Here is a 14,929-nt window from a genome sequence, read left to right on the forward strand (position 1 = left end):
CTGCATGTTTTCACATATTGAAAATAACACTCTGCAGATAGAAAACTTAGCATGTTAAGGAAAGGATTCTCTCTCCCACCCTACCCCCCTCAGCATGTCCATTTTCCATTTACAGGTTAATATGGGGAAATAATCAGACATATGGTAGGTAGCTCACCTTGGTCTGGGCTATAAACTTGACAATGCTGTGCATGCCTACTCAGAAGTAAGCCCCTTTCTGTTCAGTGGACTCGCTTTGGTGCTTCCATATCAGGTTTAGTTTAAGAACACAATAAAAAATCTCTTGTTCTCACCTTGGCTAACCTTATGCTTATGAGAAGCAAGTAGGATGTGAGTGCAAGAGCACTCTCCCCACTTGTGATTCTCACAACTGGAGGTAAAACATGGCTATTGCAGCTAATAGCCTCCTTGAACAGGTAATTGCAAATAAGTCATTGAGATATTGCAGGTACATTGTTGACCACAGAGGTTTGTTTGTTTGTGTACTTACATTCTCCAGAGGAAAGATAAATCCAGACTAAACAGAGAAAGGGATATGGGCAGGCATCCTGATTCCAATGAATCAAAACAACAACAACAACAACTATCATCAAAAAAGCTTCCCCAATAAACACTCACCTGGCAGTGTCCTATAGAAGATTGCTGCTTTCATGCTCGTTTTTCAATTGCTATGAATGATCTAAGGCAGTGGTCCCATTCCCACATATATGGGAGTAAGCCTCACTGTTCTTATTTGTGAAACTTGATTGAGCACAGTGATACTTATCTCTGACTAAACATGCAAGGAAATGCTCTGCATCAATGCATGTGTGATGTTCAAAGGTGTGGGCCAGAGTATTAAAAATCCAGGCATGACTCTACAGACAATTAAAATATATTGAGGAGTTCTGCCTGTGACCTGTCTTGAACTGGCAGGGAATCGCTTATTGTCATGTATGAGTTCAAGAAAATACAGCTTCTCACTTTCAGAATGACCAACCAATTAGCAACCAATTAGCAAAGAGTGACCAAAGAGTCCTTTTCTATCCCAGCTGGTCATAAGAACAGCTTGAAATTAACAACTTGAACCTGAGTTTGCTTATTTCCTCCCTTACCTCCCACCCAAAGCATCTCCCTTTTGTGTCACGTATTTTTGAAATTGTAAGTGCTCTCACACAAACGCCCTCTCACCCTCTCTCTTTAGTGATTTGGGATCTGCTCTGGGAACGTTTCCTGTCTGAAGTGTGGGATAATTTATTGTTTTAATGAATACCTTTTTTGTTTCCAACCTCTATTTCATGAATGTCTAGCCATGCTGTTGTTGGTTCATTTATGCAGCTTTTAATTTCCAGGAAGGAGAGATGCCGAAATGATCTGCCTGGAAACTTTATTAGAAAAAAAATTTTGTCCAGATTGTATGCCTCCATTATTTGATAATAATGGAGCCAATCCCGCACTCTATTTTTTAGTTTTTCAAAACTCTGTATTTTTAATCTATCTCCCTCTTGTTCCAGAATTTCCCAATATTTCGGCCATTTGGCCTCCATATAGAGCTTTTTCTGAGCCTTTGCTTCCATTGGTGACAACCACCTTGGGGTTTTATTTTTGAGCAAGTCCTTATATCTTATCCAGACGTTAAACAGTGCTTTTCTGATAATATGATTTTTAAACACTTTATGTGCTTTGACCTTATCATACCACAAATATGACTAAACATGCAGCTTTTAATTTCCAGAAGGAGAGATGCCGAAATGATCTGCCTGGAAACTTTATCAGAAAAAAAAACCACCACTCTCTTCCAATCCCTCATATCTGTGACTTTATACTTACTTGGGTCCATCTAGGTCAGCGGTAGGCAACTTAAGGCCCGTGGACTGGATGCGGCCCAATTGCCTTCTCAATCTGGCCCGCAAACGGTCCAGGAATCGGCGTGTTTTTACAAGAGTAGAATGTGTCCTTTTATTTAAAATGCATCTCTGGGTTATTTGTGGGGCGTATGAATTCATTCATTTTTATTTTTTCCCCAAAATATAGTCTGGCCCACCACATGGTCTGAGAGACGGTGGACCAGCCCACGGCTGAAAAAGGTTGCTGACCCCTGATCTAGGTCAATATGGTCTGCACTTTTTAGCAGCAGCTCTCCAGGGTCTTGGGGGATGTCTCCAGCCCTACTAGGAGATGCTTGGGTTTGAACCCAGGACCTGCAAGCCAGACTAGTGTTCTAGCACTGAGCCACAGCCCTTTGAAGCTGTTGAAGCCTTGTCTTGTCTGTTCTCTATGTGTTTCGGGATTAAGATCTGACAATGGGCTGAAGCTTCTCAGCCCTAGCCTAAATTAAGACCTGCAGTACTTTCTGCTCAAGCAGAAGGAGCTGTCCAAGGTGCTATGAGTCTTTTAAAAAAAATGTTTTAGCTGGAGATGCCAAAGACTGAACAGAGAGCGTCTACATGCAAAACATGCACTCTACCCCTGAGCAATGTCCCTTGACCATCAATTACCAGGCTGCATTCAAGCTAAAACAATGGGCAAGCTATCAGACCTTAAGGAATGTTATTAAATGGCTGTAGCGTTTATATAGAAACTCCAACACTGCCTGTTCTGAGGTTATTTTAAAATGCTGCAACCTTTCCATTTTGATGATGCCCAAACATCTATTAATACTACAGTTAATTATATCATTAATTCTAGTTAAAGTATTTCCCTGATTTTAAGGGGGGTGGAGTGCCCCAAGTACCTGGAATATCCTAAGTCAGTGGATCCCATCAAAAAATTCCCTGTGAAATGCTTGAAAATTGCTGAGGGTGTTCACAAAGCACTTAATGATTTTGCTCCCTGTTGTTTCAGAATTGCAGTGGTCTTTTTTAGCTCTCCCCCCCCCTCTTTCTTACTGCTTCCTCCATTCCCGTGTATTGTATCTCCACTCCTTTCAAGTGCCTTGACAGCCTCTTTTAGCAGCTTGGGACTTTTGTCCTCTGAGGATGAGAAGGCAGAGCCTCTTCTCACCCTCCACTACCTCCACAGACCACCTGAAGCTCACTGGTGGTCTATAGACCCACACTTTGGGAACCCCTGACTTAAGTGAGCAAAATGAAGATCCTGCTTTTAAAATGAGTGAGGTATCCCTGTGTTATTTAAACCAGAGAGGATCTAGCAGAGGGAGTGAGTTTGGAGGGCTTTTGTTCAAATCTGGCAGGTTGCAGACTAAAGTGCCAATTTCATGCTTGAGTTTCTCTCCCCCCCCCCAAAAAAAAAACATATAAAAAAAACAACCCTTCTGCATAATGTTTAGCTTCCTAGGCAATCTGCTCAAATAAAGGCTGCATCATGGCTCAACGTCTACACAAATTTTGGCTTTGTGAACTGAGCTCAGAAATGAAGCAGCAAAGAAATACTGGGTCACAAATGTAAACACGTCTCTTTTTGTCCTGCGCTTTATTGAAAATAGCTCTTGCTATTCTGTCACAATGCCCACCTCCCAAGGCAGCATAGAATGAAGATTTCAAAAGCATCTCCCCCTCCAAAGAACCCAGACAATCATATAGTACACATGGGACAGTAATGTGTGGAGTCTTCTCAATTATGCAGCTATTAGTATTACAGGGAAGGGGAACCTGATGCCTTGTTGGACTTCAGCTCCCATCATCCTTGACCATTGGCCATGCTGGCTAGGGCTGGGAGTTGGAGTCCAGCAACATCTGGTGAGCTGTAGGTTTCCCACCCATGTCATTTTGCCTCCTTCTGTCTTACATAATGCCATTTCTAGGAATGGCGGCATTGCCAACATACTGAAAAAAGTCTTCCCTGAATCCACATTTGATGCTCCATTGCTCTGCCACCCTTTTCTTAACCTTTCAGTTTTGAATAAGAAGGATGCTCGTAAAATGCCCCCCACCTAGAGAAGAAAACAAGAACAAAAACAGAACTGCAGCAGCAGCAGCAGCAGCAGCATACTCCTGCACCCAACAGAGGCTAGTCCATTAGGGTGAATGGGGCACTGACCAACCATACTCAACTTGTTCTCAACCATCTCCCTGCTTTCTTTCTAACAAGTTCAAGGACTGTCAGCTTTCCACCTCCTTAGTCTCAGTGTCATCGCTACAGAACTCATAAGGGAGGAGGATGGAGATGAAAAATTAGTCAGCTCAGCCTGTCAGTGGCTCTGCGTCCACCACTACATCCACCACTGTTTCCATCTGATGTCCAAAGAGCAAATGGTAGCAGCAAATGAATCTCTCTCTCTCTCTCTCTGTCTGTCTCTCTCTCTCTCTGGTATTCCACAGATAATGTTCTATCTCTGGTCATCACATACCTAAGCTCTTCAGGCTCTTGCACACTGGTAGAACACATAGCTTCCCATGGGGCATGATGCAGTCATAATTGCTGATCACTTACAATAGGTCAGTGAGATTCATTCCTGCATAAATGTATACAGGAGTTGAGTCTTGCTGTGTCTTCCATGTTGAGGTGTAGACTGTAAGTCCCTCAGGACAGGGAGCTGCTGTCTTTTGTTGCTTTATTTTAATAGCACAATAAATGTATTGGTGGTGGTGGTTGAGTAAATGCACTGTCATACTTGTTATAATTATTTATTATTAGCATGTTAACAACCGCTTTGGCCACACCTTCATGACCTCTTTGCCCTGCTGCCACATAGCCACTACCCCTTTAGATCCAAAGATCACTGCTTTGCATTCAGAAGGTGCTAGGTTCAATCCCTGGTTTCTGAGGTTAAAAGGAGCAGATAATGATAGGTTTAGTGCTCCTTGAGGGTTCTGCATTGCGGTGTAGAATTCAGTTCCATCTACTTTGCAAGTCCATTTCTGCAAATGGCTAACCACAGCATAGAAACAGGGGGCAGAAAAATATCCATGTTAGATAACCAGCATGCAGATCATTAGAGAGTCACTCTGTGTTTTGCTTCATGCAAGTGGAACTAAAGCATGCAAAATCAATGGGATCTGTAGGTACACTAGGGTTAAACAGTGGGATCAAATGCTGCCATGGTTATCCTACCCTAAAAATAGCCTTGTAAATGTGATGTCTTCAGTTTGTGCTGGGATGTTTTTAGAATTCCACCAGATTCAGAAAGAGAGACAAACCCACAAAGCACATTGTTATAGTGCAGTTCTCCAGCCAGGCAATTTGTACCCCAAAAATGCCTATACATTTTTATGCATATATTTGCAAAAAAATAGCGTACAAAAATGAATTAGGGAAACCTGCTTTGCAAAAAAAAGAGTATATTAGGCAAAAGTGTTGCAAAAATGTACATATTAGGAGAAATTCATACTGACATGCTGATAAATTTTCATAAGGATTTCAGAAACTGATGCTAAAATATGAAAACCTAAATTTAAAACTTGAGAAGCTGAGTGAAGTCAAAATTGACAGATTCACACGTTCCTAGGCTCAGACTACCTGGACCTATTCCTACTTCTTCCCATGTCATCCTTAGCAAATATTCCTCTCTGTTCCAGTACAAGCAACTGCAGCACAGAGGAGAGAGATCTTCTGTGCATTCTAAATAATGTACTGTCCTTCACTGCACTGTCAAAAGGACAATCCACTCTGCTGAGAAATTCCCTGTACTGGAAAGACTAAAATAAAATAAAAATGATTAGTGTCCTTAAAAAAAATAAACCTCTGAAATAAATATTACAGTGTTAAGTGAATAAAAATGGAAAGCATTTCTAAGGAGCAATAATTATTAAGGAGATGAGCCTGTTGAGGCCAGAATTTATTTAAAGAATATTTTATTGCTGTTTGCTCCATCACGATTTACCAAAACTGCTTATTTAATAACCTGTTTATGAGCTTCCCGTTCTGACCACATGTCAAATGGAGATGAAAAATGCATTGATGCTGTTGGGCAGTGGGGAGAGGGGAGAGGGGAGGGAGGGTTTTACCTGAATTACATGGAAGTAGTAGGGAAGGGCAGCAGTCAGAGAGTTGCTCCGCATTTTTCTTCATGCAAACAGCACTAAAGCATATGTAGAATTGATGGGAATTTTGTGTACAGTGCAAGGGAGAGATCAAATACCACAATGGTTATTCTGCCTTAAGAATAGCCTTGTAAATATGCCGTCTTTAGTACCTGCTGGCTTTTTCCCATGTTCTTCATGTTCTAAACTTAAAAGTCCATTTGCTTTTTATTTGCATGCATGCATTCTGATCAGCATCTAAGTAAGCCAGATGTGTTCCCTGCAGCAATCACAGTCTTCTATTTATACAGTATATTATAAAACAACCATCTGAGAGAATCCTCTTCCTTACAGTTTGGTATGTATGTGTGGTAGATGAGGCCCAAATATTGTTGCCAGATCTAAAGATCTACTTAGAGGTAATTCCTGTTGAGTTAAAAGGGACGTATCCCCAGGTAGGTAAGGTTGTCTGGCTAGTTGAAGTTGGCAGTTCCAAACATTTGAAGGCCACCAGATTCAGGAAGGCTATTGTGTAAGACTGCACCTTAAGAAGAGAAACAGGGCCAAGAACAGGGTAGGCAACTCAAGCAGAAGAACCACTCACCCACAGTGCCTCCATGATTCAAGCTCAGCTTGCTTTTGCTCAGATCCATGGAGCTACCCAAGAGCTTCTTCCTACTTGGGTCCATTGTTAGCAGCAAGACTTTTACTCTGCTGTGCACATTCAGAAACACCCCTCATTGTAGAATTATAAGACCATCAACCATTTCTACAAATAATTTTTGAGTGCTTCAACTGTAAATTCTCAGGACCAAGCCTGGACTCTTGGGCACACATAACATGCATTCTTACCATTGAGCTATTGCCATTGGGTGACAAAGAGCCATGGGTTGCAATAGTTGCAGATGATAGTGCTTACTCGCCTCTGACACATGAACACTCAAACGTTTTCCCCCACTCTATCTATATGTTTATTTGTTTACAATGTTGAAAAATCCTCTTTCTTTCATATATGCTTTTAGCAAAATATCTAACAGTTCTCTTCAATCTTGGGGAAGAAGCAAATGTAGTATTCTATGTGCTTTTATATCTTCATTTCAGCTACTGAGACTGCTCTTAACATTTTGTCCTTCATTTGAAGTGTGTTCTTTATTTCTTCAATGTGTCTGGTGGTGATCGACTCTTTATCCAAATGCACCTGCCCTTTTCTTAATATCCACATGCCCTTTTTGCTTTGTACTCATTCACAGTGTGTAACCACTCCAGAATAAAACCTCTTCTTACTAGTTTTATATTCTTGCATCTGTGTTTCATGAGGATGAGAAAAGATGTGTTTTAGTTTCTCTTTCCTAAGGTATTCTTTTGATTCTATGTCAATGAGCTATTGTGGATAATCTTTTTTCCCTTCTAAAATTATTTTAGCAGACTTCAGAGATTCTAAATATTATGATTTGTGGAAATAATGAATGCTCTGGGATCTGGTACTTGGGAATGCAGCATCGTATATTTACTGCAAAGGTTGTAGTCTTTATCCCTTGCAATTATTCCTCCATGAATCTTGGGCAGTTAAATATATCATTACTAGGAAATGGTTGGTTTCCAAGTACAATGAAGATTATAGCTGTAAAGGGTGTTTCAGATGGCACAAAACAGATTTTCAAAAACAGATGCATAGAATGAGGTCTTCATAGATATCAAATGCTAAGGGCTCATAAGTTCCAGTTGTCTGTTTTGAAACATAAAATTGTGGTGGTGTTGTTGTTGTTTTGCTTTTTTAAATGTAAAATTAGCAATAGAAGAATTCTAGTGAACCAAGTTTATGAGTCACTCCATTCTAAATCTGGATTTTCTTCTTGGCCTGAAAGCAAAGCAAACAGCAATCATCTTTGCAACTTGCCTTGTTAGTGAAGATGATTGTGACTTGCTATATAAGCATCACTGAAACTTCTTCATGTTTCTCATGCACTATCATCCATCCTTGCCCATCCCTGATTTGTAACAGCTTTGTTCTTTTGTCTCTTAGTCTGTTCGCAGTTTTCCAGGGGAGTGTATGCCATCTTTGGATTCTACGACCAGATGTCGATGAACACGCTGACGTCTTTCTGTGGGGCGCTGCACACATCTTTCATCACTCCCAGTTTCCCAACTGATGCTGATGTGCAATTTGTCATTCAAATGCGCCCAGCTCTGAAGGGAGCCATCTTGAGCCTCCTGACTTACTACAACTGGGAGAAGTTCGTGTACCTCTATGACACAGAAAGAGGTAAGACAATCCCTTTGAACTCCCTGCACTTTCCTCTTTCTGCTCCTACACACAAGGTATTTTATCTAACATAATTTGTATACTGCTTAATCATGATAGCTACGCAGTTTCTTTCCTGGATCATCATCTGAGAGCTAGCATGGTATTGTGTTGTACTAGGATTCATATCCAGGGTTTAAATTCCCACCTGGCCATGAAGCTCACTGGGCAACCTTGGGACAATCATTGGCTCTCAGTCTAATCTACCTCACAGGTTTGTGTGGGATTAAATGAGCCAGGGGAGAACACCATGTGCATCATGCTGAGCTCCCTGTAGAGTAAAGGGGGGTATAAATGCAATAAAGAATGCAAAGAATAAATAAATAACAGTTAGATATGTGTTGACAACAGGCAGCTCCCTAGCCAGATCTGACCTAGGTTGCATCAGCATGCCAAAGGTTCTAAAGCTAACTCTCAGCTGTCAAAATAAGCCACCTTTGGGGCTGAGTATTCTTAGTCCTCTTCCTTAGTTCTCACTGTGGCTCTGTGATGTGGGGAGGTGAAACCTAGATGCTAGTACTTAAGATGCTAAGTACAAGAAGCAGTGTAAATGAAGTAATATTTATTTTTACTAAGCAAATATTAGCAAGGTCCAATAATAATAGCATTTTTAAAAAGCAGTGTGATTGAGCCATGGTTGCAGCCCATCACAATGTTATGCTGAGCCTGGTTCTCACAAATAGCAAATGAGGTAGTGACACTGTGTCTGGATTATACCACTTCAGGCTGCATAGCAAAGGGGCAGCTCATTTAACCGAATAATCCCAAGTACCAAAAGAGAAAAAGAAATAATCACAGAGAAACCTGTGCAAAGAACCTGGGATGTCAAGAGGGAGAGATGCTAGCTTCCCCTTCTTAGAAATGCAGCTGGAGTTTATATCTCTATGCTCTTCCTTATCTCAAACTAATTGCTTTCTGCACACAAAGGATGGGCAGAGCAGTACATTTTGGACCAGAGGTGCCCATTCAAAAGCCCATTCCATCCCATTTCTGCATTATTCAAGGAGATGGAATTGCTCCCCTATGAGGAAAGGTTACAGTTAGGGTTTTTTAGTTTAGAGAAAGGACTTGATGGAGGTGTATAGAATTATGCATATCATGAAAAAAGTGGATAGAGACAGGAAATTATTCCTTTCTCGTAACACTACAACTTCTGGGCAAGCAGTGAAGCTGAATGTTGGAAGATTTAGGAGAGGCAGAAGAAAGTACTTCTTCACACTGCTATCACACAAGAGTCAGTGGTGGTCACCAATGTGGATGACTTGAAAAGAGAATTGGATAAATTCATGGAGTGCAAGGTTACCAATGGTTCCTGGTCACAATGTCTATTTTCCACTTCCACTGTTGGTAGCAGTGGGGAGAGTGCTGTGATGCTCAGGTTTTTCTGGCAGGCTTCCCATGGGCATCTGATTGGCCACTGTAAGAATCTGATGCTGGGCCAGATGAGGCTGTGGTCTGATCCAGCAGGGCTCTTCTCATGTTTTCTTTATGTAATGTATTTGTATGCATGTGGATACACACACACACACACACACACACACAAACACATATATATACACACACACATACATACATACAGGTTGTGTACTGTGTGTGTGTGTGTGTGTGTACTGTGCGCGCACGTGTGTGCATGTGTCTCCATGTGTAAATCCATACTTAAATACATGTTTGAATCCATATAAAATTTCATATTTAAATACATGTTTCCATATGCATTACACATTTCTAAGCATACCTTATCCTAAAATATTCATTTTATACTCAAGTTTATTTTTATATCTAAAAATGGGGTTGTTGTATTGTGTGTCTTAAGTGCGGATGCTTATATCTCCACGTATGTGAAACTGGTTTTTATACCTGTAAGCTGCTTAAAAGTCTATTTGGGCTTTCAGTGGTATACACAGTGCTTTTTTTTTCCCTTAAAAAATGTTTAGGGGGTACTCTCATTTTCCTACTCATATTGAAATACTTCCCCTCAATGAGGTCAAACTTAGATTCATAAAATGTTTAGGGGTATGTGTACCCCTGCATACCCCCAGAATAAAAGGCACTGGGTATACATAAAAAAATAATAATAATTAAATAAATAATTCTAACATACTTTGGCACAATTTGATTAAGCAAAAATTGTTTCACAAAATTTGGAGAAAACCTGAGTGATTTTCTGATCTGTTTGTTAGTCCAGGAGCTTGGTTTACTGAAAAGCATGGACCAAAGAAAAACAAAAGCTACCCTCTATTCCAACTCTATACTGATTTAGAGTTCTGCTGCCTCTTTATATAAGGCCAAAGTGACAATTTGGGTACCACCATCAAGAAGCAAAAAGTTGAGTTTCAATAGAGTGAAGCTTTTCAGCTTTGGGGTTTCTGGGTTTCTTGTGGGCTGATAAAGTCTGTGCAAAGCTGATTTTAAAAAGCCTTTGCATGGGGGCTAAAATGACCAGCGCATCACTCTTTTATCTTGGGGGGGGTGCTGTATTCTATTCTGCACAGCAGTTTTATGACCCACAAGTCAGTGGTGGTAGGCGTGGCCAGAGGCAAAAGTTGTTGGAGCAATAACAGTAAATTTAACTTTTGCAGAGTAGGCTAGGCTAGTTTCTACCTGTAGTCACATGCCCCTCTATATCCACCATCCAGGCAAACAAGAGGCAATATCAGAATTTAATGACATATTCCATCCAGGCAAAAACATTTGAGGAGAATGCAAAGCAGGGCTGGTGAGAAGTGTGCGGCCTGAGGAGAGTCACAAGACCACATTTTGCTCCGAGGCCTGAGATTTCCCATCCATGGTATATGGTGGGGAGCAGGGAGGAATAATCCTATCACTTGCTTTGTATGCACCTTTTAGTACAGTTTATATTTAATTTTGGGATGCGGGTGGAGCTGTGGGTTAAACCACAGAGCCTAGGACTTGCCGATCAGAAGGTCGGTGGTTTGAATGCAAGTAGATAAATAGATACCGCTCCGGCGGGAAGGTAAACGGCGTTTCCATGTGCTGCTCTGGTTCATCAGAAGCGGCTTAGCCATGCTGGCCACATGACCCAGAAGCTGTACGCCGGCTCCCTCAGCCAATAAAGTGAGATGAGCACCGCAACCCCAGAGTCGGTCACAACTGAACCTAATGGTCAGGGGTCCCTTTACCTTTACCTATGTTAAATTTAGCAGAGCTCTTGAGGAACTAAAAGGCATCTCAAAGCCAGGTTCTCTAAAACAAATTGCTGAGATACACACTCATACAAATGTAAAGTTCACTGCAGTGCTTTTCCCCAACCTTTTGCTAAAAATGAGGTGCTAGTATTCATATCTTGATAACAATGATTGAGAGAAAGGCAAGGGTACAGTATACCACTGGGCACCATCACACACACAAAAATACTGCTCTTATCTAATCCAAGACAGTATGGCGAGCTCCAAAATTAGTTGCTGCTTGGAAACCGCAGGCTAGGTATTCAAATAGCTTTGACTACCCACAGATTTCAGATAGGGAGAAAACTGGCTTGGAGCTTCTCCGCTTTTTCTTTTAGCTGGGGAAGAGAACTTGGTCTGATTTTGTAAATATCTATAAAAATATAATTGCCTTACAGTTTCACCAAAAAAAGCAAAGACAGTTTGTGTTTTGGGCAGATACAACCACAGTCAGAACATCTGTTTCATCTTTTTTTGTGCTGTTAATGCCCTGTGAGGATATCTTTCCCAGACTAAGAAATTAAAGAAGTGTTGTAATTACTGCCCGAGGTCTTTAAATCCATAAAATGTAATAGAGATGCTTAGGCCCCAATACACACACACACACATCCATATGCACAGCTCAGTTGCTAGCAGTTGTTTGGGAAGCGTGCCCTGATTCACTTTGTAATATAGGCCTATTAGCACATCCTCATGCACATGTGGATGGTGGTGTCATGGCTCACAGGTAATGCACATGCTTTCTATGCAAGTGGTTCCAGGTTCAATCTCCAGGAAAACATCTGTTAAAAGATTTAGGTGGTAGGTGATGGGAAAAGCCTCTGCCTTAGACTCAGAAGAATCGCTGTCACAGTACACAAAACTGGGCTAGATCCGATATAAGACAACTTCCAATTTTCCTAGTGGTGTGTATTTTAATTGACCTGTAGCTGTAGACCTGTAGACTGGCTACACCAGAGGGTGTGCTGTCATCTAAAACTGTACTCTCTCAGTCAAGGAAGGCAGAAATATTGCTCCACCTAAACTTGACTTTGCTACTAGGGTATGACAGTGGCAGAACAGAGGGAGCTATGTACATTCTTGCTCCATGGTTGATGAATGACCAAAGGATGCCGCAATGGACCCCCAACCCATGCAAACCTCTTTGTCTCTACCATGTCCCACCTTGAAAATGCCCTTGCACAGTGTAACTTTTGCAGAAGGTCCATAGCTCAGTGGCAGAGCACATCTTCTGCATGCAGAAAGTCCCAGTTGTGACCACTGGTATCTAGGGTTGCCACTTTTGGTCGGGCAAAAAAGGGAAAGGTCAGGCAAAATAAATGACAGGTTGGGGGGGGACTGGGAGGGGCACGCACATTCTCATGACACCCAATCCCTGCCTCCTGGCTTCCTCACCACCCTGGTCCCACTCTTCCCCTCGACTCATGTAGACAGACAGGGTCCAAGGGTAGATAGCCAGCTCTGATAGGCAACTTGAGCTGCAGCTCCTAACTCTCTCTTTTGCTGGCATTGGAAGATACTCGAGTGGGAAGGAGGAGGAGGGATGAGGGAGGAGAAGTCAGGTCAGGGGGTGGCAAGCAGTGGCAGACCCACACCATGCTAGACCAATGGGCAGCGGCTGGCTGAGGAGGAGAACCAGTGAGAGGGAAGGAAGGAGGAGCGAGGGAGGGGGAGGGGGTCACTCCTTACCCCTTCTCTCTTGTGCTGGACCAGGCTCCTCATCAGCTGCACCAACAGCGATGCAACCACCATTTTGGGCCAGCCGAGCTCAAATATAGGGGGGAATGACATCCCATTTTAAGTCCAAATGGGACAGGGGACACTTTTGTTAAAAAGCATGGTGATCCCATTTTTCTAGGGACAGGGTGGCAACCCTACGGGTATCCCCAGTTACAAGGTTCAGGTAATGGGCAATGTCTCTGCCAGAGACTCCAGCATGGTATGGTAAGTCAAGAACAGATAGTGCTAAGTTAAATGAAGATATAGTTTGTACTGCTATAAAGGGTTCTGTGTTCCACTCATTCAAATATGCATTGCAGCATAGATGTATCTCTGGTTCTGGTACCCAGGTCCTTCTGCTAGTGATGCCTAGGATAATGTCTCCATGAAATCTCAAAGCCTGTAGAATCCGCTGGGCATGGTATGAGAGGGGTATCAGCTCAGGTCTTTCCGATGAGCAATCTAAACTGGCCCACCCAGAACTCTTGGCTCCCCATGAGAGATTTGAGAACACAGAGGGTGCGATCTAAGGCTGCTCAAGTCCTGGAACTGAAGAGCATCAGCTTGGTGGATGTTTGTTCTAAGACCATGTGGAAGTCAGTAGAATTTCCAAGGGTTTTTTGTTTTGGGTTGTTTTGGCTTGGTGTTTTGTTTTGTTTTTTTACTTTCCATCTACTTTTATTGTTTCTGGGGGAAACCAGAGCAGGCTGGAGTTGCAGGACAAGTGCATTACCTTTTGGAGCAGGAGACCCTAAATCCCATCTTCTTGAGAGTTGTAATTGTATTTGACAGCATCTGAAACATTTGGCAGTTTGGGTAGCCTGCCTAATCTATTGTGATGGGTCTTCAAATAAGGGAGCATCGCAAGAGCCTCCCCAGTAATTGTCGTGAGTGATTGCTTGTATCAGATGGTTCAGTAAAAGACCTCATATACGTCACTGCCAAAATCCCACTGAAAATTGGGGAGGGCAGGCAAGGAGAGGAATCTGGAACTGTCATACTTTTTAATAATTTGTTCTGTCAAATCTTTGCTTGCTCGGGGCACTACTGGGAGACGGTACTGAGCAATTTTCTGTCGGTTCTTGAAATACATTATCATTTAAATACAATCTCTCTCTCAGTGTGTAAACATTATTAGCTTACTATGCTGTTGTTAGAATGGGGTGATCGGTGAGAAATCGCAGGCTGTTGAGCTGTTTCCTCCTTGGTTTGACTATTGAGTTGCTGGGAAAGACAGATAGAAAGCATTAAACTCTGGATTTACCAGTGGAATGGCAAGTAGCATATTACAGGTGTTTGCAAAATAGAATGCGTTTTTGTAGAGGGGTATATTATATTGTAAGCTCCTTGGAAGGCAGGGACTTATTTTGCTCATGTTCTGTAAAGAGTTCCAGCACTGTAATCTAAGTCCTTAACACTGTGTCGCACTTTGGGGTGATCAAAATTCGAAACACAGGATGCAAACTTGATTTCAGCATGGCTAGGATCACTAAGGATGAAGAGCAAGCTTAAACCCTCTGCTGTAACTGAGTCCATAGGATATACCCAGGTCTAGTTGCATCCAGAGTGGATCCACTGGAGATACTGCTACTTAAAACTGAGTTATGGTTTCAGTGGGTCTACTCTAGGCATTATAAGGTCTCACTCCAACTCTTTATTTTCTCCCTTTAATGAATATTGACTATATATACATATATCATGGGGGGGGGGGACATAGTGTTGCCTTAAGAAGACAAAAAGATATCTGTTTGGGCAATAGCCTTCCCCTGCATTTGCTCTGTATCTGCTGCCCTGCAGGACATCTTCAAAATAAGATAAGGTTA

At 42.0% G+C, this 14,929-nt stretch overlaps 1 protein-coding gene across 3 annotated transcripts in view; it reads left to right on the forward strand.

The window, feature by feature from the left end:
• GRIA3 (glutamate ionotropic receptor AMPA type subunit 3) overlaps nucleotides 1-14,929 on the forward strand; it is a 213,384-nt gene that overhangs the window by 40,718 nt on the left and 157,737 nt on the right. For all 3 annotated transcript variants that reach the window (XM_081847981.1, XM_081847980.1, XM_081847982.1), the window contains exon 3: nucleotides 7,924-8,163. In XM_081847981.1, coding sequence (XP_081704107.1) covers nucleotides 7,924-8,163 — 240 coding nt within the window. The remainder of the gene's footprint in view (nucleotides 1-7,923; nucleotides 8,164-14,929) is intronic.

The sequence above is a fragment of the Podarcis erhardii genome (genome assembly GCF_964252035.2).
Source record: "Podarcis erhardii genome assembly, chromosome: Z".
Lineage (NCBI taxonomy): Eukaryota > Metazoa > Chordata > Lepidosauria > Squamata > Lacertidae > Podarcis > Podarcis erhardii.